Source organism: Rhinopithecus bieti, unplaced genomic scaffold (assembly GCF_001698545.2).
Source record: "Rhinopithecus bieti isolate Rb0 unplaced genomic scaffold, ASM169854v2 scaffold_70802, whole genome shotgun sequence".
NCBI lineage: Eukaryota > Metazoa > Chordata > Mammalia > Primates > Cercopithecidae > Rhinopithecus > Rhinopithecus bieti.
This window is the reverse complement of record NW_016827192.1, coordinates 8,979-36,070: the sequence shown is the minus strand read 5'-3', so window position 1 is coordinate 36,070 and position 27,092 is coordinate 8,979. Positions and strand designations below refer to the sequence as shown.

General features: G+C 39.3%; 1 protein-coding gene across 1 annotated transcript; it reads right to left on the bottom strand.

Moving 5' to 3' along the window:
• Window positions 1-208: 208 nt before the first annotated feature.
• Window positions 209-18,313, bottom strand: SC5D (sterol-C5-desaturase). Its single transcript, XM_017863727.1, has 5 exons — window positions 18,216-18,313; window positions 9,613-9,832; window positions 8,766-8,898; window positions 6,794-6,894; window positions 209-6,230 (listed from the first exon to the last, which is right to left on the bottom strand). Exons 2-5 carry the CDS (start codon window positions 9,820-9,822, stop codon window positions 5,775-5,777), a joined length of 900 nt encoding a protein of 299 aa, XP_017719216.1. The 5' UTR covers window positions 9,823-9,832; window positions 18,216-18,313; the 3' UTR covers window positions 209-5,774.
• Window positions 18,314-27,092: the final 8,779 nt, after the last annotated feature.

The following is a 27,092-nucleotide window of genomic DNA, read 5'->3' as shown; positions in this document are numbered from 1 at the left end:
AAAAGGACTGACAATACTGTTAGTGAACATGTGGGAAAAATGGAATTCTCATCATTGGGAACAGGAGGGTAAAATGGTACAACCACTTTGGAAAATAGTTTCACAGTGTTTTATAAAATTAAACATATACATATATGTCTCTTCCCTATGACCCAGCAAATCTAATAGATATTTACCAAAGAGAAATAACATATATCCACACAAAAACTTGTACACAAATGTTTGTAGCAACTTTATTAATAATCCCACACCAGAAATAACACAAATATCCATCAGCAAATACATAAACCAATTGTGGTATATTACAATGAAATACCAGCCAGCAATAAAAACAAAAAGCTACAGACATACACAACAGCATGTATCTCTAAACATGCTAAGCTAAAGAAACTAAACGTAAGAGTATATACTATCTGATTTAATTTATATGAAATTCTAAATCAGGGAAGAAAACTAACCTACCAGTAACAGAAGGTGGATCAGTGGTGACCTAGGGCTGGGGAGAATGACTGCAAAGGGAGAGGAAATTTATTCTGGTAAGAAAATGTTCTTTACTTTGATGGTAGGTGGTGGTTACATGGGTATACACATTCATCAAAGATCACTGAACTCTACAGTAAAAATGGCTACACTTAATTATAGTAAATTATACTTTCATTAAGTTGATCAGAAAGAAAAAACGTCCCAATGAAGGGATAGACAAAAGTCACCACACCAGTGTCTGTCTGAATATTTGAATATGCACTAAATTTCTAGGTTTCTACTTGTTTCATGGCACACGTCGGGGGCCAAGTTTCCATCTAAATAAATGGCTTAATCAGTTAAATTATAATAGAGGAAGACACTTATATATAAACATATGTTTATTTTTAGAGAGAGCGTCTTGCTCTGTCACCCAGCATGGAGTGCAGTAGTGCAATTATAGCTCATTGCAGTCTAAAAGAGGGAGATATAACAATTATTCAAGAAATGAACAAAAGCCTATGGTATGAATGTTTTCCAACTGAGTGATTAACTTTTGATATGCTATTTTGTGTTTATGTTTGAATAGTGAGTTGTCAAGTGTTTAGAAAAATCTGTCAAGTACACAAGTCTGCCTTTTTGGTAGTTGGATCAAAATATTAAATCTCTTATCAAATGTTTAAGAAAATGTGATTAATAAAATATGTAAGTGGTATTAAATGTTCAGGATAATTGGAATTTGCAAATTGTTAAATGGGAATGTAAATTCTCATTTTTATCAAATTTACTGTTCTTATGATGTCTTCAAGTTGAACTTAGAGATTTAAAAATGCTATATTTTAAATGTATTTTAATAAAGCAAATATTAAAACAAGTATTTATAAGTATTTTTCTTTCCATACCAAAAGCCTGCTTTGACAGTAAAGCTTGTTGACGCATGGTTCAAACACTTCCTTCCTGCCTTTTTTGAGAAATTTATTCTGCTTTTCAAGGAAGGTATGTTTCTATTTTATCTGCAAACCTTGTAGACTGGCCTTATGGTTTATAGCAATATAAAAACACACAAAGTGATGTGTTTTTTAAATGAAATCAGGTAACAACACAAAATGTATGTATTTTACCTCTCTTACAAAGATAACTTACAGTAAATAATGTTAACCTGAGTTATACGATTTTTCTCTGTACCCTCTATCTCTACTTCACCTCAATGTCTTTCACCCTCCAATTTTAAGGTGAAAATATCTAGGCTTCTGCCCTCTGCAACTGATTTCTATTGAGGGCCTATTGAGGTATAATGACAATAATCACTGAATCTAGAAAGAAAAAGCATCAAGCACAATTTACATGAACAACAGCTTCAGATGACATTTAACGGAATGCTTCTAACTTATTTAATCTTATTAGATAGGCAGCGTTTTAATCAATTTACAGATGGAGAAACCAGGATTGTGCAACTTGCAAGTGGCAGAGCCCTGTTTATCTCCGAAGTTCCTGTTCCTCTGAGGTGAAGTTATAGATTAACCTCCCAGGTTTGCCCTTTCTTGATGTAACCAACTAATATCTTTGAGGATCTTTTTTCTTTTACCCAGAGTGCTAAGTGCTGAGTATACAGATTCATTCAACTCTCTAACCAGTTCTTGTATTACTGATTCATCTGTGGTCAAAATCTGGGGTACTGGTGGGTTTTGTTTCCAAACGGTTATGACTTTGACCAAAAAAAAAAAAAGTTTATCTTTGATGAAGGGACCATGTTTGATTTCTCATTACTTCCCCTTTTGACCCCTCCAAGGCACTCAGCAAATGTCAGCTAATGAATAAATGAGAAAGAAAACTGTTGGCTAAAAAGACAGCATCAGAAGAGAAATTTGTACCTAGTGCAGTGCTTGGCACCTATCAGGGATTTATTAAACATATATTGAAGAGAATGACATTTCTGCCATTTTATTAATAAATTCAACAAAGTATTTATTGAACTTTAACCACGTCTTGGGCATTTTTTAAGGATGAGTGGTTTAATACAAAGATGATTCAGACACAGTCTCTACTTCCAAGGAATCTGGCATCTAAAATAGGTAAGACGCACATAAAAGTAATAGGTGATAGCTGTTAAGTGCTGAAATAAGGCTGTCATTCAAGTGTCATGAATTTGAAGAAGCTGGGAAGATCAGGAATGGAAGTTTCCTCCCCCTTGTCTTAGTCCATTCGTACTGCTTTAACAAAGTATCTTCAACTGGGTCATCTATAAATAACAGAAATTGATTTTCTGACAGCTCTGGAGGCTGGGAAGTCATGCTTAAGCACCAGTGGGTTTGGTGTTAGCTGAGTTCCCGGTTTCTGCTTTCAAGATGGTACCCTGTTACTGGGTCTTCACATTAGAAGGGACAGAAGAGCTCACCAGTTGCCTCACACTGCTTTTCAAATCATTAATTTCAGAGCCCTCATGACTTAATCACTTCCTCAAGGCCCCACCTCTACATCCTATCTCACTGGCGAACATATTTCCACACATGAATTTGGGAGGACACATTCACACCACTGCACCCCTCAAGTTCGTTAGTGTCTTTGAGTATCTTTCTTCATGTTCTCTGTGGCAATCTCATGGTTTCAAACTTTTCTTCTATCTGGGTTAATCCCAAATAGATTTGTTCTCAGTCACCTCCCTATAGTTTCCATCTTTCTCCCAGACCTCCTCTCTACATAAATAACCTGCATACACTGTAAACTCCATGAATCCAAAAACTGAACTTGTGTAATTCTCTTCCAAATCCGTCCCCTAGAAGATGGGAGGAAAACATGATACAGAGGAATGAGGAAATTCACTCGGTATTGCAGAGACAGGAAGGAAGACAAAGACTCAGTCTCTGGGTTTCTGAAAGGTCTTGTCGAACCATATCCACCCACTTCTCAATTTCTACCACGAAAAGTAGAAAACGTAACCTTGATTTTCACTTTCCGTCTTGTAACTATAAAAGGTTTCAGAGTCACCTGTAGAAGGTAATTTGGGTCCTCACTTCCATGAATATTCTCTGACTTCCTCTAAGAGAAAAGAGGAGAATGTGGCAGTAGTGTATATTAAAATGTTAGGACTACTTAACATAACGCTGCTTTAAGAGACCAGAATTTGAGATGGGTGAAAGGGCAGAGGCAAGTTTGATTATTCCTAACACCTATGAGGAAGCCTTTGTCTTCCCCACAGGAAGCTGTCCTTTCTTCTCTATTAGCTATACAGGAATAAGAATCTAGAGGAAGCTTTAACACTCATAACTGGAGTTATAGAATTAAAGACACTGAGATGATTAGCATGTGGATAACCTGAAATACTTCATGGCTCCTTCACCGTTTCAACGTCAAGAAGAGGGAAATAAACACCACAAACAAGGCAAACAGGCCAGCTGCTCAAGAAAATGGTGCCCCTTCCTCCCAGGCACACAGCTGGACACACTTGCCAGAATCTCTCTAGGTGGGCCATGTGACTGAGGTCTGTCCAAAGGAACATGGGCAGAAGAGATCTGCACCACTTCCAGGCCTCACCCGTGAACATTTGCCACGCAGACTTTTCCTTCTTTTCCTATGCGCTCCTTCAACAAAGAGGGTTCTATGGACTGAGAGAAAGGCAGAGCCCCAAGAGGAAGGAGCCTGGGTCGCAGAATGACTAGGTGGAAAGCTGTCCACTGACCACAAACATCCGCATGGGACATTATATGAGAGAGAAATAAACCTTGGAATAGTGACTTAACTTCTTTGGGTCCTAGTCTCCGGGCAAAGAGGAAAAGCTCAATAAATATCAGCTGTCATTATATTAGGAAATAAAGTTTACTTCTCCTTAATTTCCTTTTCTTAGGCAAGGTGGAGCACCGGGGGCAAGTGGGATTAGTGAAAAGTATTAAATAACATTTGCCCATTACAAAATACTAATTGGTACATTTAAAGAAGATGACATTGTGACAATAACACATAGATTAAAGACATTTTCTTCTGGATCCCAGACATGAGATTTTTATGACCGATTTCTTGCTAAAACACTCAAATCTAGTTAAAATGTGAAATATAAACAGCATGTGGTACCCACTTCTTTCTCCCCGTGACACTGAGTATCTGGGGATGTTCTGAAACACATTTAACAATCCATATCATTTCTGTGGCTTCAGTTTGACAAAATCTGTACAAAGAATACTCTGTGCTGCTCTAATATTTAACTGATACAGTTTAATTATAATGATCAACTTTTATTGATTTTACATAAATAGCTTATAGAATGCCTTTACAAACTATGTTTTTGCCATATATTTATGTTACAACACACATTTCCTTATGAAAGTATTTGTCAAATCTTTTTGCAGACGAAGTAGGGAAAAGTGAGGGAGAAGAGGAGGAATAAGATTTTAAAACTAATCGTCAGCAATGGGTATTTGGCAATTATTTCCTTTACAAAAAAATCACAGGTTTGTAACTTTGAAACATCAAAAGCGTAGTCCATCAATTTAATTAAAAAATCAGTAGTGCCTAATATATCATCTGGGCATCAAATTTTTTTTAAAAATATACCCAGATTCACATATTTTTACTCTTATTAAATAATGGTTTTAAATAATAATCACCACCATGTTTAGTTACATAATACCAGATCTGGATTAAATCATGGTGATATCGGTATTTTAAAATTCCAATTTATTTATTAATCAGTAAAATGTAACAGTTGACAGTGTGCCCAGAGAATGAGCCTCCTATGTGTAGGAAGACGATAGTCTTATTACACCTGCCATCAATTAGGTCAGTTACATAGCTGCTAAAGTATCCGAATTTTTTTCCACACTGATGTTTTGACTTGAATAGAGTACTACAAGTTATCATTATCAAACCAACATTGAAGAATTAACCGTTCCTGAAACAAGAAACAATCTTTATATTAGTATTTCTTGGTTACGGTGCTTAGTCTTGGTATTAAGCACGATGATTCTTAATAAAAATGAGTGGATTAAGGCAAATGCATATAGCCTAGTCCCCTCAATAATTTATTCTCTATCTTATTTCTAATTGTTGTTGAGGCTACACAAACTACAGATCTGCTGCTAGAAAGATACAAATGAACAACATCTGGCATTTTAAGCATAAGATTAAAATCCTGATGTTCACCGCATCTTCTCCTGGACTGCCACTATGATCATTCCTCAGCAGTGCCCACAACGCTGATTTCCAAATGATACCATTTGCTTACTATGTATCTTGCTGTATGGAGATTATTTTTTCCTTATTAAAAAAAGAAATATGATATTTCCTTCTTTGTCCTTACTTAGGAATAACTGGGCAATAATCTATTCAGTCTTTGTAAACTCTCCATTGAATAATTTTTCATTCTTACAACCATTCCCTGCATGGCTGCTGTACTTTCCCTCTGTCATCTCCTTCACATAATTGAGTGGTCCCTTTCCCTCAAAGGAGGAAGGATTTTTGAATGAGCCTCCAATCCTATCCCACAAAGTGAAATATTGTCCATAATTATAGTCAAAGAACATATGATGGTCTGTATGATGAGCTGAGCCATTAATAAATGGCTGTAAGATTTGGGGGACACGAAAATCACCATCATGAATGGAAATTGTCCAGATATTAACCAAGATGTACAGACCTAAATAAACCATCTTGTGTAACGGAAAGATAAAAGGGTATATATGGTAAGGTAGACTCTGAAGAAAGCCATCAATAGGGTGAAAAGCATGACTTGCAAATGGAGTAGGAATCTTCCAAGTATGGTGAGGTTTATGTAGGCGCTACAGAAGAAAAGGACACAATTAGCACTGCAAACCTTACCCCACGCAACATTCAACTTAGCTTCTCAACTCATGTTGGAAACGACCTAACATATCCTGTAGAAATCAGCAAAATTATTTATTCTATAAAATGTCCTTCTTTGCCCTAAAACAGTATAATTTTATATGGATTTACGGGTACAAATGCAGTGGTGTTCCATGGATATACTGTATAGTGGTGAAGTCTGGCTTTTAGTGTACCCAGCACCTGAATAATGCACACTGTACCCAACAAGGAGGGTCTCATCCCTCACTCCTCTCCCATCCTCCCACCTTCCGGAGTCCCTAATGTCTATTTTTCTCTCTGTAAGTTTATGTGTACCTGTTGCCAGAACAGAAGAACTTTAAGACAGCCCCTTAGACCCATAAAGAATATGAACAAAATGCACTCTGTACCTGTTATGATTATGGCTAGACATTTAATATGGTTAGAGGAAATTCTTGGAAATAGAGAATGGAATTTATAACCATACATTGCTGAAATGTGTAACCTTTTTTTCTCTTTTCCCCACAAATGACTTTACCTTATACACCAGTCTATGATGAAGGCCTCTGTGAATCCAGTAGATGAACATGTCAGTGAAAAAGAGGAAAGATATGATACTAATGATGAGTTCAAACAATCCTAGAAAAGAAAACGGGAAACAGAAGAATCAAAACTCAGCTCCTAGGATTAGAGTTCACTTTTCACATGTACATCTAAGTGTAAAATGGGATCCTAGACTCAAACACTATAAACGATCTATTTCAGCTAATTCAATATATTATAAACTAATCTCTCCTGGCTTCCTGGAATCTGGTCATTTCCTCATTTCCCTCTTATAAGTACTTGAAACGTTCTACCTAAAGTACTTCTTAATTAAACTATGAAGATATTTATGAGACAGGATACTCCTAAGACATCTTTATTATTTAAATCTCTGGGAATCATCACTTCCTTCATATTAATCTTCCTAAAACCCATCTTTACACATTATCTCCCTGCTTAAAATTTACTTCCCACTAAATACTTTAAATTTAGCATTTATTCCGTACTCCAACCCTTTCGGATCTTTCCAACCTCATCAATCCTGTATTCCTGCTCTAACCGGGCAGGTTTACTCAATATCTTCCCACTATCTTGGAGGTCTTACCTCTGTACCTGTACCTTTCCTCATAGGGGTTCAAGAACCTAAAATGCCCTCTCTCCCTTTATTTTTACTCATAATCATATCCATTTTTCAAAGCCCAGCCAATTCAGTACCCCAGTATATAATTTTTTTTGTCCCATCTTCTAAATAACTTTTTTTTTTTTTTTTTTTGAGACAGAGTCTTGCTCTGTCGCCCAGGCTGGAGTGCAGTGGAGTACAATCTCTGCCTCCTGGGTTCAAGGGATTCCCCTGCCTCACCCTCCCGAGTAGCTGGGACTACAGGTGTGCACCACCACACCCCGCTAATTTTTTGTATTTTAGTACAGATGGGGTTTCACCATGTGGGCCAGGATGGTCTCAAACTCCTGACCTCATGATCCGCCTGCCTCGGCCTCCCAAAGTGCTGGGATTACAGGCTTGAGCCACTGCGCCCAGCAATAACTGACTTCTTAAAGAGCAGGGTGCCAGCAAGCGTGAGTCCAAGTCTCAGATCTACCACCTACTCGTTACTGAAACTCTCTGTACACCTCATTGACTCACCTATAAAAGGAGCATAGTGATAGTATCTATCTCATAGAATTGTAGGAAAACAATGCACTGATTCTTGTGAAGAGCTGAGAACTGTCACTGACACATTATCAGCCTTCAATAAATACTATGATTGTTTTTCACATACTAGATCCTAGAAATGTGTCTTGAAAAAGTTTCAAAATTTCACAAAAGTTTAGTCACTACAGGACTATTTATACTTATAGTAGGTAACAATCTGAAGGTCTAACAATTAGGTATCATTTACATAACTTATGAATATCCACACAGTACTATTACATAATCTCAAGATTTTTTGACATGAAAATACAACCATGTAAGTTGCTAAGAGAAACAAAATGCAGAGCCCATACCACTATGCACCTCAGGACTTCATTTGTGTAATGTAAACAATGAAGTATACAGGCGCAGAAAAGTGGGTGGTCGTATGCCAGAAGAGTTAGTTTCTAAGAAGTAGGATAATGGATTTAAAAACTCTGTAGTTTTTAACTTTCAGCAATTATCATAAGCTACTCAAGTTTTTTTTAGAAGGTTGAATTCAATAATTAATAGAAAACAAATGCAAGGACCCATCTGATCACTCCAATCTTCGGCCAGACACAATCTCATCTACAACAGACTTTTAGATTGATGGAAAAACTAAAGAAACGCACATGTGGCAAGACATGAACACATGAAAATAGAACATGGAAAACAATCGAATAATTTGTAATTATTTTAAAAGATAAAAAAAAAAAGAGGCAGATTTGTTTTTTTTTTAAGAAAACTAACCTGTGCTTAGACTATTATGTTCCTGACACTTGTGTTATTTACTTACCATATGGAAACTCTCCTAGGTCATCATGTAATTTGCTGTAACCTCTTATCTCCAACAGGAACAGTGGAACAGTAAAAATACTTATCAATGGCAATGCCTGGACAGTAAACTTAATCTCTCGACGGACTTGATTCTGAAAGTGAAATTTCCAATACTTAAAATCACAAAATCCATGTTAAACAAAACAAGCGTAAAACTGTTCCGGACTGGATTTTTAAAATCTCTTTTACATGAAGGGGCTTACCTCCAAACTGTTTCTATTAAAATTTTGAAAACTTGAAAATAGGTAGGTAAGAAAATCATTCCTTTTGTACTGAGAAAATGCAGTAAGTATTTTAAATTCTGAAACCTTTTTTCCTTCCTCCAAAATCTGCATTCTAAACTTCTATTTATGGAATAATCGTTTCTTTCCTAATTAACTTCCATCCCCAATCCTCTATTTTTTCTTTTTGCTGTTCAGTCCCTGGAGTCACCGACAAGTACAAACAACTGAAATTTAAAAATGATTGTAAACAACTTCAAACTACTGAGTTTGAATCCCCTATCTAGCCAAAAAACAAAACATGGTAAAAAAAAAAAAAAATTTCAGTTTGTGAAAATCATATTAAAATAATGACATAAATGTATGCATTTACTCATCAATATCAGCATAAAAATGCTCCAATATGCATCTAACAATATAAGATACTAGACTTACAGTTTTGTTAAAATGAAAATATCTAACCCATTTGTGGTTGGTCTCCAAAATTTTATTTAATGGTTACACATAATCAGCTCAATCTAAAAATCTCAGAAACATTGTTATTTTTACTTTAATAGTTAGAAAATGGGTAAAAAAAATTCTTACCTTTAAAAATTGTGGATGTTTCATTAATGCATGATCAAAGACAAAATAATAGCTCAATGTTGCACAGAAGAAATAAAGGATGTAAGCACCAACATTTGTTACAATCAGAAGACTAATAGTTTGTCGGAAGATGTCATCTTCTGGCCATGTGGCTGGATATACGTATGGTGTAAAAAAATAGTAATCTGCAACACTGAGTACAAGATCCATCACTTAGCCCCTAAAAGATAAGCATGTGCAACAATTAGTTACCATGTCTATATTTTCCAGGCAAAATTTTCAGAAACACTCTATCTCAAGTTCCTGATTTAAGAACAATCATATGTAGTACATCTGCTGCTATCAGAATCCCCTACATGCCATCTTTAGAGCCAGAGGGGACCTTAGATGCCATCTCTAGTCCAATTTCTTCATATTATGCATGGGGATACTAAAGTTCAGTCAGAGAAAAACTGAGGCCAAGGGAAGGTCATCAAGCTGCTAAGCGGCACAACCCCAGATCCAATTCCATTTCTGTGTCCTTTCCTAGTGCGTCCTATGGCAGCACGGCAAGTAGTAAAGATGGGAATGCAGGGGACTAGGTACTCAGAAAAATAGTTTCCTCTTTCAGCTACAAGTTTCAGCTGCATCTCTCTCCTTCAAGGACTCATACTTCAGAGATTTTTGCTTCAGCGCTGACACGTAAGATAAATTCCCTAGAAGATTTCCATGCTGCCACCACAACCATAGAATTGGGACTATCTATCTGTTCTTCTGACACTCCCATTGACAGAACAAAGGAAGATGTATTCTTGGTGTTAAGAACTAGAATACATTTATTTCTCTACACGTCTAATCAATATTCCAGATCAGGAGTTGGTAAATTGCAGCCCACAGGCCAAACTCAGAGCCTGCTTTGTAAAAATCTTTATGGAACACAGCTACACCCAGATGTTTACATACTGTCCGTGGCTGCTTTTCTGCTACAAAGGTGGGCTTGTATCACTGCAACAGAGACAGTACAGCCCATTGAACCAAAGGCATTTACTACCTGGCCATTTAGATAGTTTGCCAACTCCTGTTTCAGATGCCTAAACTCTAAAACACATTAGTCAGTTCAGTACATATTTAAGTACATTCTATACTCATGGTCCTGTTACAATACAGTTCGGTGATATTATGGTCAGCTTTTGTGATCTGACTATGGAATCTATCATTTACGATTGACTCACTCATTCCTCATTGCATTGTTCGCACAAGAAGATGTGGTCAGCATCTAAAATACCTCTGTCACTTAGAACTGAAATTTTTGAACAAGAAGCCTATCTGCAAATTGCCTACCCAAATAGATTTCAGGTGTTCAAATGGCCTTTCTCTCCTACATACTGGGCCATGTTACTAAACACCAATTTATGAAATAAAATAGCCCATAGGTAAGGAAAATTCTGAAAATACTGATTTACTTCCTTGTAGCCTATTTCCTTCACTAGATTCCCTATGAGATTTCTCCACTAAATTCCCACAGGGATTTAAGAAAGTTTCTTAAAAAATAATACGCATATAGTTCAAAATGAGAAACCGATAGGAAAAGATATACAATACAAAGCCTCGCTTCCATCCACGTCACTGTAAACCACACCGTCATTTCATTTCCACCTCTGAGTGACCATATCTATTAGTTTCCTGAGAATCCTTACAGTGTTAATGTAAGATGGAACAACAGATTTTTCTCTCCTTCCTTACAAAATGTGGCATACTATATACACTGTGAAGTTTCTTTTTCTTAACTGTATATATATATCTTGGAGATCTTTCCATCCCTACATAAAGATCATGCTCCTCCTTTTTTTGTTTTTAATGAAACAGGTTTATTGAGATACAATTCACATACCATAAAATTCACTATTTTAAAGTATATGATTGACTAGTTTTTTAGCATATTCTTAGAGCTATGCAATCATTACCACTATCGAGTTTCAGAACATTTTCAGCACCCCAAAAAGAAACCCCAACCCTATACTGTTGAGCTTCTTGGATGTGTAAAGTTTTTCATCAAATCTGGTGAGTCTAGGGCCACTTTCTTAAATCTTCTCCTTTTGGGACTCTCATTATGCTTATGTGGAAATGCGTGATGGTGTCCCCAAGTCTGTTCATATTTCTCTTCCCAGTTGTTTAATCTCAATTGACCTAGTCTGCACTGTACATCCAGATGGCCCGAAGCAACTAAGAATCACAAAAGAAGTGAAAATGGCCAAGTCCTGCCTTAACTGATGACATTACCACGTGACATTCCTTCTCCTGGCTCAGAAGCTCCCCTACTGAGCACCTTGTGACCCACAAGAGAACAATCCCCTTTGACTGTAATTTTCCACTACCTACCGAAATCCTACAAAACTGCCCCACCCCTAACTCCCTTTGCTGACTCTCTGTGGACTCAGCCTGCCTGCACCCAGGTGATTAAAGCTTTATTGCTCACACAAAGGCTGTCTGGTGGTCGCTTCACATGGACACGTGACACTTAGGTGCATTCAGAAACCTTTCAGCAATTTCCCCATCACCCAAGAAATGCCTAACGGAAGCATCATGATTAATGTTCAGCATTTCGTCAACATCAGCTTCTCCTGACCTATCTATGGTTTTGGCCATTAAATGTATGGTATAATTTTAAAGACATTATGTATCATCACTTCATTCGTGATAGAAAATTTCAAAATATCTACAAGTTCATTTTCAAACCTCATTGTCAGCTAAAAATTTATTATTGCTGATTTATCATCATTTCAAGCATTAAGTCATTTTGAAAACAGGATCTTTACAACTGAACTCTTAAAAGAAGTTTTGATTCCTAGGCCTCCCTTAACTGTGCAAGCAATATACTTGCTCTTTCCCAGAGCGTAACACTCCTTGGAGAAAAAGATCGTATTCTGGCCGGGCGTGGTGGCTCATGACTGTAATACCAGTGCTTTGGGAGGTAGGCTTATTCCTTGAGCCTGAGCAATACAGTGAAATCCCGTCTCTACAACACATATAAAAATTAGCTGGGCATGGTAGCATAGCCCTGTGGTCCCAGCTACCCTCAGGAGGCTAAGGTGGGAGGATTGCTTAAGGAGTTCAAGGCTGCAGTGAGCCATGATCGTGCCACTGCACTCCAGCCTGGGCAACAGAGCAAGACCCAAAGGAAAAGGTTGTATTCTGCTCACAGTGAGGTAAAAGTAAATGATTAAAAACTATAATATACGGTTGAGGAGAATGGGTAACAGAGCTGTCTAGAAAGTAAATTTTCAGTTGACTCTTGCCTTACTTTTAGGTATTTTTCACCACACTGTTTCCTAAATTTCTGAATTCTTCCTTGTTAATACTAACATACATCCTTCAGTAGCAGTTCTTCACACATGACAGCTTTTTTCATGATCAACAAAGCAATCAGTGGTCTCTGTTTACTTCCTGTTGTGAAATCCACTTAACCAAAACACAGTTAGAATCTTCATTTGTGGTCCTGTGCAATGTCTCCCTAGTTTTCATCAATTCTTAGTCCTTACTACCACTATAAAACATCCGCAATCTGTTTTTCTATTCTTTAAGTCACATGAGGTGGTAGTTCCCACACTGCCACATGAAACTTAAAGTAACAAAACAATAAAAAACACCAGAAATACCTGGTAGGGGTGCCAAGACACAATGGCACCTCAGTCAGATGGAGTCAGAATTGATCATCAAATGAGTTTGGGAGCTGAACTTAAAGCAAAAAAGAAGACAACTTTTTGTTTTTTCAGAGCTTTCTAGACTTCCAAATTGTGACTAGGGACTATGGACCTGTGTCCCTTTCTGTGAGCTCAACTGAATTATGTCTAATTCAGTGTTATATAGGTGTTTACTTAACACATATCTAGATATGTGGATAGGTTCCAATTTTTTGCTATTACAAATAATGCTGCAATGACAGGCCCTCATTAGGCAGATTTCTAAAAGCAGAAGAGCTGAGCCAAAGAGTAACACACTCATAACTTGGTAAATATTGCTAAATCACTCTCCATAAGGGTTACAACGACTTCATAGTCCTCAAACGATGTAGGACAGTACCTTACCTATTTCTCTACAATCTTACTAGCAGGGGATATCATCAAACTTTCACATATTCATCAGGAAAGAAGGGCTATCTCGGGTATACTTAATTTGCATTTACCTTATTATGAGTAAAGCTGAGCATCATTCAATATATTTAGAATAATTTATACTTTTTTTTCCTGTGTTTATCTGTTTTATCCTTTGCCCATTTTCCCACTGGGTTTTAGTATCTTTATAAAAAAGTCAAACTCTAGAAGCTCCTTATATATTAGGGAGTTTGGCCCTTTGTTTATGACATGAATTATAAACATTTCCTCACTTTGTCAGGGAAGGAAAAATTTCATTAGCACCAAATGCCAGATATTAGCACATACTCCTTATCATACACGCCATGTTAATTCATTCAAATAAGAACTTAAGTGTTAAGCACTGCACTAGGTAATGAGCATATAAACATTAAAAAGACGGTCTAAATCAGTCTTAAAGGTAAGGCAACTACAGACACAATTCTATCAACAGGACACGTCCTGCAATACAGATATATATGCAAATTCTATGAAATCAGAAAACACAACACAACTACCTCAGCTTATGGTAAAAGGCTTCCTAGTGACTATGATATTAGATTTGGACTTTGAAGGATATCACCAGAAAGAAAAGGTTAGGGATAGCCATTCCAAAGAGAAGTCACAACTGCAAAGCAAGGGAAGAACATGATGCATTCATGGCTCACTCCGTGTGGCTGGTGGGTGTTAGACAGGGTGATGGGGTGGAGCAGAGGGAAAAACATGTTAGGGGATGGACTTGTAAAGGAGATTGGTGTTAGATGACGCATGGAGGGATCTGCTGTCCTGCTGGGGAGTTTGGACTTCCTCTCACACACTATAGGGAGACACTTAAGATTTCTGGGTAGGAAAAAGATACACTCAGACCCATATTTCATAAAAACCATTCCATTAGAAATCTGGAGTACTGGGCCAGATGAGGTGGCTAATGCTTATTTCCAGCGCTTTGGGAGGCTGGGGTAGGAGGACCGCTTGAAGCCAGGAGTTCAAGACCAGCCTGGGCAACACAGCGAGACTCCATCACTATAAAAAAAGGAAAGAAAAGAAATACGGGTTATCAGTGACAAGCAGGGAGACTAGTTTGGTTGTTCCTGTGGCAGACTAACCCAGAGAAAATGATAGCCTGACCTCAGGCAGTGGCTGTTAAGACTAGCCAGCAGAGATTTCTCAAGTAAAAACATCCATAGGATTTGGATAACCCACAGATGCTGGGAAGTGAGAGAGAAATCTAGGGCGACTGTGAGACTTTGGCAGGTCTAAGTAGATGGTGATGTGATGTCATTGTAATTGAAATAGGGAATACTGGCAGAGCTAGCAGATGTGGGTAGGGTAGGAATAGGGGGTGGGTAAGGAATGATGGTATGAACGGAAAATAAATCTTGGGACTCCAAAAATCACTAAGAGAAAAGTCAAGCTGGAAACTATGTTAGGCAAACCTGCCTCCCACTTTATTCCTAAATAAGATAGCCACAAGAAGAAGAAGCTACATCCCTCCCTCACAATTTGCCCTCAGAAAATTCCTTTGTGGATAAAGAACAGACAGAACTCAAAGTCATCCCTCTGAGGCTCAGCTGAGACAAATGCATATCTGATTGCTTCCTCTGCCCTATTGTTTATGTAAAAATGAAGATTCACTGAGCCAGACTAAATTGTGTATTCAGTGGAAGGCTAATCAAGGATTCAAAAGAATGCAACCTTTGTCTCTTATCTACTTCTAAACTGGAAGTCCCCACTATGAGTTGTCCCACCTTACCAGACCCAATCAATGTAGATCTCACACATACTGATTGATGTCTCATGTCTCCCTAAAATGTATCAAAGCAAACTGTATCCCCCAGCACCTTGGGCACATGTTGTCAGGACTTCCGAGGCTGTGTGAGGCTGTGTCACGGGTGCATCCTTAACCTTGGCAACATAAACTTTCTAAATTGACTGAGACCTGTCTCAGATATCTGGGGTTCACAATGGGTTCAATGTAGATCTTAAAATCTAATTATCTGTGGCTCATCTTATATCTTAGATATAGGCAATAGGCCACATGTAAATATAAACGTGAAGCTCAAAAGCTAGCCTAGTTAGTATACAGGTAGTAGCTGAAGAAATAAGGGTGAAGACTGTCAAGGGAGGTGGTGCAACAGGGACAGGGTACTAAGTAATATCAGAGAACATAAACATTTAATAATTGAAAAGGATATTGCTATATCAGTAAAGGTTGCTAACAGCTGATGAATCAATCTACATGTTTCCTACAGTGCCCTGTAGCCCTAATTCAATACAATACCTAGAATAGTAAGGTGCAACCAAAAAGAACACAAACATGTTTGATTGCTGTGAGGTTTAGAGACTAAGTAGTCTTTTGACAGTTGACCCAAGAAAGGTACTCAATAAAATAACACCTGTATGATTATCACTGTTAAGGCAGTCAAAAATGAGTCAAAATTACTTCAATAGAAGATAAAATAGGTGTCACTTGATTTTTGTTTGAAAAATAACTGACAGTAGTTGATAGTAATATTTACTATATACTAGGTAATCTAAATATTTTACGTATATTAACTAATTTAACCCTTTCAAGAAGCCTCAAAACTTAGGTACTAGTATTGTATTATAGATGAAGAAGCTGGGCACAGAAATTTTAAGTAACTTGCATAGGGTCATAAGAGTAAGTAAATGCTGGAGCTAGGATTCAAATACACACAATCTGGTTGCAAAGTACGTGAACTTCTGCCAAGTTCTATTGCCTCTTCACCACTACTTCAAGTCGTCAACTCCTGAATTTTTAAAAACTCTCAGTGCTTCTACAAACTCATATAATTTTAAGGGGTTATAAGCCCTGAAGGGGTCCCCAAGGACCCTAAATTGAGTACCACTGCTTCAAACAGAAACTTAAATACGTTGTCCTTGCAGAATTAAAGAAACTTTTTAAAACTCAGTTATAATAACAATATCAGACTTAGAACAACTCAGTCTACCATTATCTTTTTGCTCTACTTAAAAAGTATAGAAAATAATAGCTAATATTTATTGAGAACCAGGTATTCTTTGTATAACCTCATCTAATCCTTATAACTCAATGAGATAGGTACTTCTATGACCCCCACTTTATAGTTAGGGAAACTGAGGTCAGAGTACTTAAATAACTTGTTCAGTACAAAAAAAACCAGCTGGGATGTACATTCCACAACCTGTTCTCTTTGTTACCACATTGTGTTATCTCTCAAGATATTTTATATGCAGATGAGGAATTCTGAGAAAATAATAGCTAATATTTACTGAGAACCAGGTGTTATCTTTGTATAACCTCATCTAATCCTTTTAGCTCTATGAGACAGGTACTTCTATCATCCCCTTTATAGATAGGGAAACTGAGGTCCGAGTATTTAAATAACTTGTTCAGTACAAAAAAAAAACCAGCTGGGATGTACACTCCACAACCTGCTCTCTTTGCTACCACATTATGTTATCTCTCAAGATGTTTTACATGCAGATGAGGAATTCTGAGTACCACACATGCTAATTAATTACATCACATCATGAATGGAAAAGCACTCTAAATGATCAGGGATCAGTTATTACTTATTAGGTATCAATCATTAGAAACTTTAAAAATGAGAGTGATATAAAGACAACTTGCAGAGGCTTTCAGCTCAAAGTACCGAGCTGCCACAAACTTTCCAGTATGGAAACCCTATCTACTGAGGTCTTTTCTTCACTTATACCACCTCGAAATCTACTCTGCTGTAACACGCGGACGGCAGTATATATTATTTTTCCTTCTATGGTGCTAAAGGAATAGATTATTTCCCTTTTCCTTTCAGTCTCCTCAGACCCAGACTGCTGTCCCTTCATCCTAACTACGCCGCAGTAACAGAGGCTTGCGCCGCAGTGGTCAGGAATTCTGATACCGACCAATTCTTCAGCCTGATTCCTTTGGCCCTTAAAAGAAAAACACCCTCCAAGAACGAAGGGAAAAGTAAAGCATTCGTGTTCAGCAGCCGGACCAGACTTCCCTTGAGTAAGAGATCTGCAACACCCAACATCAAACACTGCATTTTCTTCAAGCCCGTCCACGGTCGGCTCTTTCACGTCCAGACCTCCCCATCCGCCGCGCGATCCCTCCCGCTGCGAGCGGAAGGCCCCTCCGCCCGGACTCCCAGGTGGCGCAGCCCTCCACGCCCCGAGGTCCCTCGGCACAGCCCTCGCCGCCAGTCCTCGGGATGCCAGGCTACCTGCCAGCCTCTCCTCACTCGGCGCAGGACTCGGATCCGTACCACCACCGCGTTCCTAGCACCCACCCAACGCCTGCCATCCAGAGGGCACTCGCTAACCTCCCACAGCGCGGAGAAAATCCGAGCTCCGAGCACACCCTCCGCCTCGCCCACCCGAGTCCCGGACGCTGAAGTCTCTCCAGCCTTTTTTATTCCATAGCCTCCCGGCCCGGCCCGCTCAAGTGCATTCCGCTTCCTTCGCCGCCCGCCCACCCACCGTCCACACCTGGAAGCGGTACGCCGCCGCTCCGCACTCCACTGCTCTGCAGACTGCCCTGGCCCGCGGGCAGCCAGCAAGCTGGCTGGGCGGGGAGGAGCCGAGCCGGCGCCGGGAGACTGGAGCGGCCAACCAATCAGCGACCGGCGCCATAAGCTGATATGACGGCAGATCGCGCGACGTGCCTGCGCGCAGCTCTCCGCGGTCACGTGGGTGCCGCGCGCTCGGCCACGCCCCCTCCGTCCTCTGACTATGGGGGAGGGCGGGCGCCCCATACGAGTACCTCTGCGGTGGAGAATGGGGTTTTGGGTTTTGCGTTTCTTTGCTTTCTTTTTAAACTAGCTCTGGTGACCGTCATTCATGGTGGTACCAGGCAGGTTTACGGTGTTTATGTAAACATTCCTAGAACGGGTGCCCTGCGTTGAGGAAAATAGACACTTCTTTGACGCGAATGTCTGGGACGTTTTCTCCCTCAGGGGAGGAGGCGCAGAAGTTCCCAAACAGGTGCTCAAGGTTTTAAGGCGTAGTCCCCCCGATTTTCTAGCGCTGAATGGCTGGAGGCTCCGCGAACCGGTGTACATAGGGGTCTAAATGGTGGCAAGATGAGGGTAAACATGGACAAAAACCTTTTCACAGTACAAGTTGTTGAAAACCAAAATTACCGCAGATCTAATTGGCTTTGATTTGCTACATGTGATTCGAGCAGCTCCGATTTCCCGAAACAGAGCTGAGCAGAGGAGGCTGGCTTCACAGGCAGAAGAGAACGGAGGAAAGCAGAAATAAGGAACCACAAGATCTGTCGTTTCAGAGTGACTTTCCTTAAACAGAGATTAAAACAGGGGACTGACTTGTGATACCAGCTCAGCAACCTCCAAGTGGCACACTGGGCCATTTATGTATTACATAAATAATACAAGGAACACATGACAGAAATGAGGGATTTTTAAGGGAAAACGTGATTCAATCTGCCTTCAAAAGACTTTTCTGGTAAACTTCAGATGTACATAGGATACTGGACAAAGTTCAAATGAATTTAAAATACTGTAGGTGGTTTTTTTTAAAAAAAGGACTCAGATTAAATAAAACAATTTTAAATTTTAAAAGTTTTGAGTGTCTACTTCGTATAACACATCATACTAAACACCAGGAACGGAAAGAGAAGTTAAAATAATGGCAAAGACATGGTTCCCAACCTCAAAGACCTTATGCGCTATGGGAGAAATGGGCGTGTATAAATAACTGTTGCTTGTTACAAGGAGAGGAAATAAACAATAACTGGTGGTATGGGCTGAGCACAGAGACAAAATGGCTATTCTGATGAGGGAAATTAGGGAAGGAACATTGCTTTGCCCAATGAAATGATCTGAATGGACACTTAATGTTCTTGAGCATAGAAGATAAAACATTAAATGAATAAAAGCTCAAAAGTGAAATGTTATAAGCAAACATCAAATATCCTGAATCTCTAGAATTTTATCATTGAATATGCCTTAGCTATTACAAGTGGTCTTTATTCTTGGTGACCTGGGGATTCCCAAGAAATTTGCAATCACTTCTGGCAACTCAAAGTAGTAATAACCTCAAGAGAACAATCTTGTTAAATACACTTAAAATTTTTAAATTATTTTTTAAGCTTACATGCTAGTAAGGAGATAGAAAACTAATAATAGATATATAATACAATGTCAGATAGTGATCAGTGCTATGAAGAAAACGAAAATAGGGTAAGAGAATCAAAATTAACGGAAGCTGTTAGACAGTGTGGTCAGTGAGGTTCTCTGAGAGGGCGGGCAACATTTGACCTGAACAGAGTTAGAAGTCCTCATTCACTTGGAAGATTCTAAACTGAGATTTCGAGTTTAAATTTTTTTAAATAAAATGTTGCCATTTAATGCATCAATAATTTATCAGCCCATGTTCATTATACAACAGTATACTTTAATGAGAACACTAAGCACTAAACTGTTTAAAGACCTTTGTCTTTACAAAGGTACTACAAAAGGAAACTACAAAGACTGTAGTTTCTGAAGTTAGGAAATGCAGACCCTTTCTTTCTGCATTCGTTCGTTTGCATTGATGTAAAGGAATACCTGACACTCGGTAATTCACAAAGGAGGTTTAGTTTGGCTCACAGTTTTGCAGGCTGTACAAGAAGTGTGGTGCTAGTATCTGGTTCTGGTGAGAGGAACTCGGGAAGCTTACAATCATGGTGGAAGGCAAAGGGGGAGCAGGCCTATCACATGAAGAGAGGGAGCAAGAGAAAGAAGGCTCTCTCTTTTATTAAACTCAGGCTCTTTTAAGCAACCACATCTCATGTGAACTCACAGAGTGAGAACTCAATCTACTGAGAGGACAGCACCAAGACATTCATGAGGGATCCGCCCCCAACACCCAAACACCTCCCGCTCAGTCCACCTCCAACATTGGAGGTCACATTTCACCACATGATTTGGAGGGGCGGAAGCATCCAAATCATGTCACTTTCTAACTGGTTTTCAGATGTGTAAAACAGAAAAGTCTTCTTAATGAAATGTTGTCACTGAATGCATCAGTAATGTATCAACCTGTCTTCATTACATCACATTGGACTGTACTAAGAACACTAGGCACCAAGCTATTTAGAGTGAATGTTTCTGATGAACTGGTTGGGCCACTGGCTCACAAGCATCTGTTTGCATGAATTTTTTTTTTAGGGAGAAAAGAATCTTCATGAAAAAGGTGGGTGTACCAGTGTCCAAAAGTAGATTACAGGAAGAGAAAGTGTTTATTCCTTAACCTGGCCCCATGGATTGGATTTATAATTTATAGTATAATACTTTACAAATAAAATCTTAAACCGCCCCCCCCAGACTGAATAGACCACCTCTTGGCCAAAGGGATCCCAGAAAAGCCTTAAAAACTTAGTTCCCAGCTATGATGGGATGAGGTCAGACAGGCCTCATTGTACTCCTTCGCTTTTTAGACACAACAACTGACCAGCATTGATGTTAAAACAGATCATAAAACTGGCAGAACAGATTCTTTGTGACAATACAATACCAAATTATAAATAGGACCCAAACTCGTGCCAGGCAAGGGTTAAGTCATGTACCCTACACTTAAAGAATAAACTATGTTCTGACTGTCACAAGATTTTTCTTTTTCTCTAGCAGCTAAACAAACACTGGCCTTCAGATAAGCAATATTAAAACAATTTACAGATCCACCAGATGCTAACTGACCCCTATTCCACAAGTCACAACTATGGCTTTCGTCAGATAAAAGACTGGTTTTAGTAACTTTCTCCTGATAATACCGCTGACCCATGAGCTGGTTCTGATCAGTTTACAGAAGTTGCACATCTATATGCCTTCATGTCCTGAAAAAACATTTTGACATATAGGGCCTAATGGTAATATATTTAAATGTTAAATCTCCATCCCAAAGTGAACATGGTCATATGTTACATGTATGTTTGTTCAATATGCATGTCAGGATCAGCTTCATGAATATTCATAGCTCATGTAACCTGTTGAATGTGCATGTTTAGCCAACCTGTTCAGCATAAAGCTCCTACTCCAGCCCCTTCTCCAAAGTGCCTGTCTCTGGTCTTGGCTGGAGGCACACTTCCTAGCCTGTGGGTTGGTCACCTTGCAGGCTTTATAGTAACACTTTATAAGAAATTCTTCTCTCCTTTCTTAAATTTATAAACTGAATAATTTTTAAGTTAACAGTACTTAACATTTTAGTGATCATAGATCCCTCCAAAAATTAAATGACATCTATGGACTCTTTCCCCAGAAAATACATATGTGCATACAGAAGTTTTCTAACATCAACTTAATATTCTTGATTCCCTTTCTGAAATATGCCAACTGATTCTCAAAATACTGAAGACTCATAGCTAGTAGCCTTCACTTTGTTTTACTCCTACATATCTGCTTCCACCAGCTAAGTGAAATACTCCCCAAGAGTCAACTATGCTTGTTCCCAAACTTCATTTCCATTGTATGCCTCATACTTATGTAATTTAATTGAATTGCATAAACTGATAAAACTCGAGTCTGCAAAGAAATCATTTTCTATGAAAATCAAGAAAATGAGTGCTAATAAAAATAGTCATTGTCAGACACTTAGGTTGTTTCCGTATCTTGGCTACTGTGAATATGCTGCAATAAACATGGAAGCACAGAATATCTTTTCAGCAAACCGATTTCATTTCCTGTGGATTATCATACCCAGTGTTGGGATTGCTGGTTCCTATTGTAGTTGTTTTTAATTTAGGAACCCCCATATTGTTTTCCATAATGGTTGTACTAATTTATATTCCCACCAACAGTATACAACTGTTTCCTTTTCTCCACACCCTCCCCAACACTTGGCATCTTTCACCTATTCTATCATAACCATCTAAATAGGTGTGAAGTAATGTCTCACTATTTCTTTGATTTGCATTTCTCTAATTGTTGATGCTGAGCTGCTCTTCATATACCAGTTGGCCATTTGTACCATGTGCATGTCTTCTCTGGGAAAATGTTCACGTCATTTGTCCATTTTTCAACTGGGCTATGTGGCTGCTTTTAGTTCGTTTTGCTATTGAATTGTGCGAGTTCTGCAATGAACTGAATGTTTATGTCTCCCCCAAATTCGTATGTTGAAATCCAAGCTGCCAAAGTGATGTTACTAGGAGGTGGGCCTTTGGGGAGCGTTGAGGTTATGAAGATGAAGCAGTCATAAGTGGTATTAGTGCCCTTACAAGAGACCCCAGAGAGATCCCTTGCCTGCTGCCATGTGAGGTTACAGTGAGAAGACAGCCATCTATAAGCACACAAGCCATTACCAGACACCAAATCTGGTGGCACCTTAGACACCTTATAGCAGCCCAGAGGGCCTAGGACAGTTCCTTATATATTTTGGATATTAAGCCTTTATCAGACATACAGTTTGCAAATCTTTTCTCCCATTCTGTAGGTTGCCATTTCATTTTGTTAATTGTTTCCTTTGATGAGAAGCTTTTTAGTTTGATGTAGTCCCACTTTTTTTTTTTCATTTTGTTGCCTGTGTTTTTGGTGTCATATCCAAAAATCATTTCCAAGATCAATGTCAAACAGCTTTTCCCTGTGCTTTCTTCTAGGAGATTTATGATATTAGGTCTTACATACAAGTCTTTATCCTATTTTGTATTACTTTTTGTGTAATGGATAAGGGCCAAGTTTCATTCTTTTGCATGTGGATATCCAGTCTTTCCAGCACCATTAAGGAGGCTGTCCTTTCCCTATTGTTTTACTTAGCACCCTTATCAAAGTTAAGTTGATGGCAAGGTGCAGTAGCTCACACCGGTAATCCCAGCACTTTGGGAGGCTGAGGTGGGCGGATCACTTAAGTCAGGAGTTTGAGACCAGCCTAGTCAACATGGTGAAACCCTGTCTCTACCAAAAATATAAAAAAATTAGCCAGGCTTGGAGGTGTATGCCTGTAGTCCCAGCTACTCGGGAGGCTAGGGTGAGAGAATTGCTTGAGCCTGGGAGGCAGAGGCTGCAGTGAGCCGAGATTGCACCACTGCACTCCAGCCTGGGTGACAGATCGACTCCATCTCAAAAACAAAAAAGGGTAAGTCACTATTTATGTATGTGTTTATTTATGGGTTCTCTATTATTCCATTTGTCTATGTGTCTTTTTATGCCAGTACCATGCAGTTTTGACTACAACTTTGTAATATACAGCCACATGCCACATAACAATGTTTCAATGACAGACTACATATGATGGTGGACATACAATTGAAATGGAGCTGAAAAATTCCTACCACCTAGTGATGTTATAGCTGTTAGTCATAGCACAACACATTTCTCATGTGTTCATGATGCTGATAAACCTACTGTGCTGCCTGTCCTATAATAAAAGTCTAGAGTACATATAATTATGTAAATACTTGATAATGACTTAACTGGTTTATGCATTTACTATAGTATACTTTTTACTGCTATTGTAGAATGTACTCCTATTTATACAAGTTAACTAAAAGTTTCAGGCAGGTCCTTCAGGAGGCATTCCAGAAGAAAACAATGTTATCACAGATGACAGCTCCATGTATGTTACTGCCTCTGAAGATCTTACAGAGGGACAAGATGTGGAAGTGGAAGACAGTGACATTGATGATCCTGTGTGGCTGACTGCCACTACTACTACTTGAGACTGTCATTATAGCAGTTACTACTGTTACTGCTTGAGACCTTCATTAGGAGACTGAAGGAAGGGATGAACACAGAAATGCTAACAAAAAACAAAAGAAACTGTTTTAAGGAAAGGGTCAGGGGAAGAGAGCTCCCTACCTCTAGTGAACAAAGGCAGCCCATGAGCTTCTACAGCCCTTTATATTTATATTAGGTAGCAAGGGCAGGGAGAAGGAGGTAATGATTGGTCAGCTGCTTAATTGATCACAGGTTCATATTGTTACTGACAGGCTTCAATTATCCCTAATCATAAGAAACATTTGCGTCTGGATAGTGACTGCCCTCAGCAGTCCTTCTGGGTGGCATGCAGTTTGTCAGTTTGCCAACATTCTGCATTTATGAGAAACAGTTTGCTGCTTTCTCATATAGCCTCCAGTGGTATACTGAGTTGATCACGACCCTCATTCTTTCGGCCTCCTATATTTCCTCCTTTTTGTTTTTAAATTAATTGAGCAAGGCTATTGTAGGCTGTGCAGCCCTCAATTGCCGGTTGGTGATCCAGCTTCATTTTTCTTAGCTCTTATTCAAAATGGAGTCGCTCTGGTTTGAATGCTCCTTACATATTTCCCTCTTCCCTTTTACAAGAGGACCCTTAATCCTAAGGGTTGCAGAAGGATAAAGGTCCATCTTCTGCAACTTCTTCATGCTTAATAGGGGCAACGACATTCCTGCCTAACAGTCTCTTGTATTCAGCGTAGAGAGCTCAGTCAGAAAGCATTGGTTCATTAAGCATCAATTGTACCTCTGAGTTCCAGCAAAAGATGAAACCCTGGTGCTCCAGCAGTTTCTCGGCTTGTGTGGTTTTCTTGATCTGTCACCATATTATGGGGGTTGATGTCAGTGTGACTCCGGTCAGTCCTCGTTCCATCTTCGCATTCAGATTCAACTGGCTCATGGCTTGTATTGGGGGAGCCAGGCCTATAGTTGGAATCCATGGGTCCCTCCCGTCTCCCATTCCATGGTCGCACACATCTTGAGGGCACCCACATGACTTGTTCATCTTCTGCAGAAACAGAAACATACCCTCGTCCCCACATTAGTAAATCTACCAAAACAGAAGCCAAAGTTTTTGTGGCTGTAGCTGCGAGGCATGCCACTGCCGAAGCATCTGCTTTACAAGCTGCAACTCAGCTTCTGCCTCTTTGGGTAACTGCTGCAGGGTAAAACTTTCCACTGATAAGAAACAGGCTTTCTGGTTAACAGAAGGCACAGAGAAAGCAAATCGAGGTTTATCCTTGTAAACAATCCTCAAAGATCTATTACCACGAAAGACCAGTCTCTTGCTCCCGTTTCCATATGCCCACAAAACTTTTCTTCTATCTACACTGGGTTTATCAGATGCTATGGGTTTTGATAGATAAATTTCCCAGTAGTTGTACTTCCAAAGTCCCCAATTCCCTCATTTCTCCTTTCATAGAGAAGGGTGCAATTTACAGGAAATAAGCAACAGTTGAGCAACATATTCTCCTGGTTCAAAAACCCAAAGACATTATACCACTACCTGAATTTCTCCTTCACAATCAAAATCAACTCCTGGGTCTACAGTAATGCCCTGTAAGTTGACTTTTACCCAAAATTAATCCCATGTATCCTGTTGGCAAAAGGTCCCCAAATACCAATGAGAATCTTAGTGAGTTTGTTCCTTTCAATTAACGTAATTTGCTGTCTAGGAGAGCTAATCCTGCATTTCCAGGTGTTCCTGGGGCAAAGGAATCGATGTGCACCTCTGGAAACTCAGCCCCGAGACAGAGTTGTGGCGTGGATGGGGAATGCCCTCATAGTTTGAGGTGACCAGGTTCAGGCCCCCTTCTTGTTTCCCAACACTGCCGGGGGTGCCGTTCTGATGGAATTTTGAGCGGCATTGATTAGCCCAGTGATTTCCTTTACTACAGTAAGGGCAAAGTCCTGGCATTTTTCTCTTAAGGGGGAACTGCATTATAAAATCCCTTCTGCCCAGAGGTCTGGCGGCGTTCTTTTCCGAAACATCCAATCTTTCTACACTTATAACACTTTCCTACTTTAGGGCTTGACCCTCGGCTTCCTTTAGATCTGTCAGCTACCAAATTAGCCATTGCCCAAGCCAACACTGCAGAGCAATGAAGCTTAGTTCCCACATCCTGATGAGCTCTAAGAAAACCTCCTAAGTCCTCTGCACATCTCACAGGTGCCAGTGCACGTTTACAATCCACGAAATCTAAAGTTAGCCTTTCTGTAGCCACAGAAGGAGACGGTAAAAGCCAATTTTCATCCTCCCTCTCCTGTTCACTTTTGATAGGTGCTGTAGGTGGGGCAAAAAAATTTTCTCTAAACCTTGAAATAACAAAAAGATGGTATGTACCAAACTCCCAACTAAAAAGAGAAAACACATAACCAAATTCTTCCCCATGTTACCCTGATTCAAAAACTTCCCATTCTTTGTACCTCTAGGGCACTGACCAGTATTTTTTAGAGCATTGGCCTTATGTTGGTTCCGGCAGACTTGTAACAGGGTTTCTTGTTCGTCTGGTTGGTTTTTTTTTGTTCCAGCAGACTTTCCTTGTTCAAGTCCCTATAGGGCCCTATCTGTCCCTGTTTGTCCCTGAAAGTTTCTGCTAGCTTCTACTTTTGTACCTGTTTAGGGCACTGACCTTATATTGCTAGTCTTATGCTAGTTTTGTATCTATCCCTATCTGTC